This window comes from Cucurbita pepo, chromosome LG11, assembly GCF_002806865.2.
Source record: "Cucurbita pepo subsp. pepo cultivar mu-cu-16 chromosome LG11, ASM280686v2, whole genome shotgun sequence".
NCBI classification, from domain to species: domain Eukaryota; kingdom Viridiplantae; phylum Streptophyta; class Magnoliopsida; order Cucurbitales; family Cucurbitaceae; genus Cucurbita; species Cucurbita pepo.
The window spans coordinates 5,594,051-5,597,447 of record NC_036648.1 but is presented as its reverse complement, the minus strand read 5'-3'; the positions used below and the strand labels follow the sequence as shown (position 1 = coordinate 5,597,447).

At 39.1% G+C, this 3,397-nt stretch overlaps 1 protein-coding gene across 1 annotated transcript; it reads left to right on the top strand.

Moving 5' to 3' along the window:
• The first annotated feature begins 2,013 nt into the window (after positions 1–2,013).
• Positions 2,014–2,913, top strand: LOC111805534 (uncharacterized protein At1g10890-like). The gene has a single exon (XM_023690644.1). It carries the CDS (start codon positions 2,014–2,016, stop codon positions 2,911–2,913), a length of 900 nt encoding a protein of 299 aa, XP_023546412.1.
• Positions 2,914–3,397: the final 484 nt, after the last annotated feature.

Here is a 3,397-nt window from a genome sequence, read left to right as displayed (position 1 = left end):
ATAAGTGCTGGACACTCGCACCCCCTATGAAGCATGGTTCGGTAAGATGCCTCACTTCGAGCATCCATGAGTCTTGGGTTGTAAAGCACATGTTAAGACAACAAAGACATATATAAAAAATCTTGATGACAAAAGCCAAAAGATGATGCATTTTGTCATAGAAGATGGGACCATGGACATAGATTGTATGATCTACAACATGAGAAAATTCATATAAGTAGAGATGTCATATTTGAAGAAGAGAAGAAGCGAGATTAGTGCAGCGTCAGCAATAACACACAGATTGTTACACAGTTCATTATTCTGGAAGACGAGTCAGACGTGATAGACCTAGAAAATGCACTGATAGTGACATCAGCAAATCTCCACATCTCATCACGAGCAACACGGAAAGACGTGATGAATTTTCTAGAACAAGAGAGCTTTGGTGAAAGCACAGGAGGATCCACAAGAGAGGGTGGATCAAAGAAGTTTTGTTCTCTGGCTGACATTTATGTAGGTACACTTGAATTAAAATTGGATCTCAACGAGTTAGTATTGCTCGCAACCAAGGATTTGACAACATACCATGAGGCAACAACTGAGACAACGTGGCAAGAGGCCATGCAAAAGGAGCTTGAAGTCATTGAGAAGAACAAGACATGGACACTCACTAACTTACCATTCATACACAAGCCTATCAGTTTCAAGTGGGTGTTTAAGATGAAAAAGAATTGTGAAGAAAATATCATCAAGCATAAAGAAAGACTCGTGGCAATGAGATACTTTCAGCGGTAAGAAGTTGATTTTAAGGAGGTTTTCGCACCTATGGATAGACTCGACAATGTAAGCCTGATTCTTGCCCTCGCAACTCAACACCGATGAGAGGTCCATCACTTAGGCGCAAATCAATGTTCCTAAATGGTGACCTCTAAGAAGAAGTGTACGTTGCCCATTCTGAAGGCTTCGTCCTCAAAATCGAAGAGCACAAAGCGTACAAGTTGTCAAAGACCCTCTACATTTTACGGCAAGCACCGAAGGCATGGATCATATGTGTGGACAAGAGCTTAAAGAGTCTAAATTTCATGAAATTATCACAAGAACAAACATTGTATACAAGAAACAATGGAGTTGGAACACTCATACTTGATCGTCACTGGTACAAGTGAGTGTTAGGATTATATTTGATTTGGATTGGATTTGATTATTTGTATTAGATTTGATTTAGTCATTTGAATTAGATTTAGTCATACCAGATTTAGTCCTATCGGATTTGATTATGTAACGGCTATATAATAACCAATTTTATTCTTCAATAGACAGTGAGATTTCTCCTAATTCTTCTGATCTTTCTAGTTTTCTTTTTCTGTTCCTAACATTTGGTATCAGAGTCATGCCCTAAACTAGTTAAAACTAGAAGCAGCAGTCTTCTACGTGTGTCATAATAAAAGTATGTCGATGGAGAGTCCAGTTGTGCAGTCTGCTGAAGGAAGGAGTCAAGGTCGTGGAAGCTTTAGAGGTAGAGGAAGGGGACGAGGCAGACAAACCTTAAACAAGGCCACAGTGGAATGAGACAAACTATGCAGAGACTCAAGAAGAGATGTCGTCGATGACTTACGTGAATATAAATAAGGCCAATAGAGAAGATATGTGGTTCCTTGATTCGGGATGTAGCAATCATATGTGTGGGAAGAAGGAATATTTTTCTGATTTTGATGGAAGTTTCAGAGATTCAGTGAAGCTGGGCAACAACTCAAGCATGGTTGTAATGGGAAAGGGTAATGTACGGCTCCAAGTGAATGGAATCATACTGATATTCACAGAAGTGTTCTATGTGCCAAAGCTGAAGAACAATCTGTTGAGTATTGGGAAATTGCAAGCAAATGGACTTAGCATTTTGTTTCAAAATGGAACATGCAAGGTTTTCATCCTGAGAGAGGCTTAATCATGGAGACAAAGATGTCTTTGAATCGAATGTTCATATTGCATGCTATATCTCAGCCTGTAGCAGCCGTTCAAACTCAATTGAAACTTATGGGGAGAAATGGTTCAAGATCTATGTCGTACACTCACCGCTCCAATTCCTATCGCCATAGTCGGAGAAGCATAAGATACCCAAGTCCTTCCCCCTATCATTCCACTACCCGTCCCAGGAGAAGCAGCCGTTCAAGTTTCCTCAGCCGCCAACGCAGAAAGAAGTTTAAGAAAGAGGAAGAAGAGAAGAAAAGGAGTGAAGCAGAGTTGAAGAAGTTAGAAGAAGATGCAGCTAGGAGGATGGAAGAACTAATTCAGAAGAATGTTGAAGAAATGTTAAACTCTGAAGAGACTAAATTAGAAATACAGGGGCGAATAGAGGAAGGTCCCAAGAAGTTGTTTGATGATGTTGATGTGCAGCTTGAGAAAGAGAAAGAAGTCGCTCTTACTGCTACAAGACAAAAAGAAGAACAAGCTCGAAAAGAGAGAGAAGAGATAGATAAAATGCTGGAAGAGAATAGAAGAAGGGTAGAAAAAGCTCAGCGACAATTAGTTCTGGAGCTGCAACGGAAGGAAGAAGAACAATATTGTGAGCTCAAGTTGATTCAGAGACAAAAAGAGGAGGCAGCTCGGAGAACTAAGCCAGATGATAAGAGTTTGAGTTATGTTTTGATGGGAGCCAGTGAAGAGTCAAAAGCTTACAGACTCTATGATATAGAAGTGGCCGATGAAAATAATGATATAGAAGCAGCCGATGAAAATAATGATATAGAAGCGACCGATGAAAATAATGATATAGAAGCGAACGATGAAAATAATGATATAGAAGCGACCGATGAAAATAATGATATAGAAGTGGCAGATGAAAATACTGCAGAAGAAAATATTTCCTCTGGCTCTTTGGCTGAAGCAAGCTCTCCTAGCTCGAATAAGGCGAGGAATAAGAGACCACTAGTCTAGATGAGAGACTATGCAATAGGAGAAGATTTTTGTGAAGATGATGTTGAAGCAGTCTGGATGGGAGACTATGCAATAGGATAAGGTTTTTTGTAAAGAAGATGATGAAGCTCACTCGGCCATGTTTACCACTACTGAACCTGTAAACTTTGAAGACACATTGATTTAAAGACGCACTGAAGAGTGAGAAATGGAGGCAAGCCATGAATCTGGAGCACATGGGAATTGTTGAAGTTACCTGGTGGAAGTCTATTATGAGGTCGTAGATATAAACTAATTACTATTTGTGTTCAGTTTAAGGGAGAGATTGCTAGGATTAGATTTGATTTGGATTGGATTTGATTATTTGGATTAGATTTTATTTAATTATTTGAATTAGGTTTAGTCATACCAGATTTAGTCCTATCGGATTTGATTATGTAACGGCTATATAATAGCCAATTTTATTCCTCAATAGACAGTGAGATTTTTCTCAATTCTTATGATC

Excerpts from the sequence above, each read along its gene's own strand:
- LOC111805534 (XM_023690644.1), top strand. The coding sequence starts at position 2,014 with ATGGGGAGAAATGGTTCAAGATCTATGTCGTACACTCACCGCTCCAAT.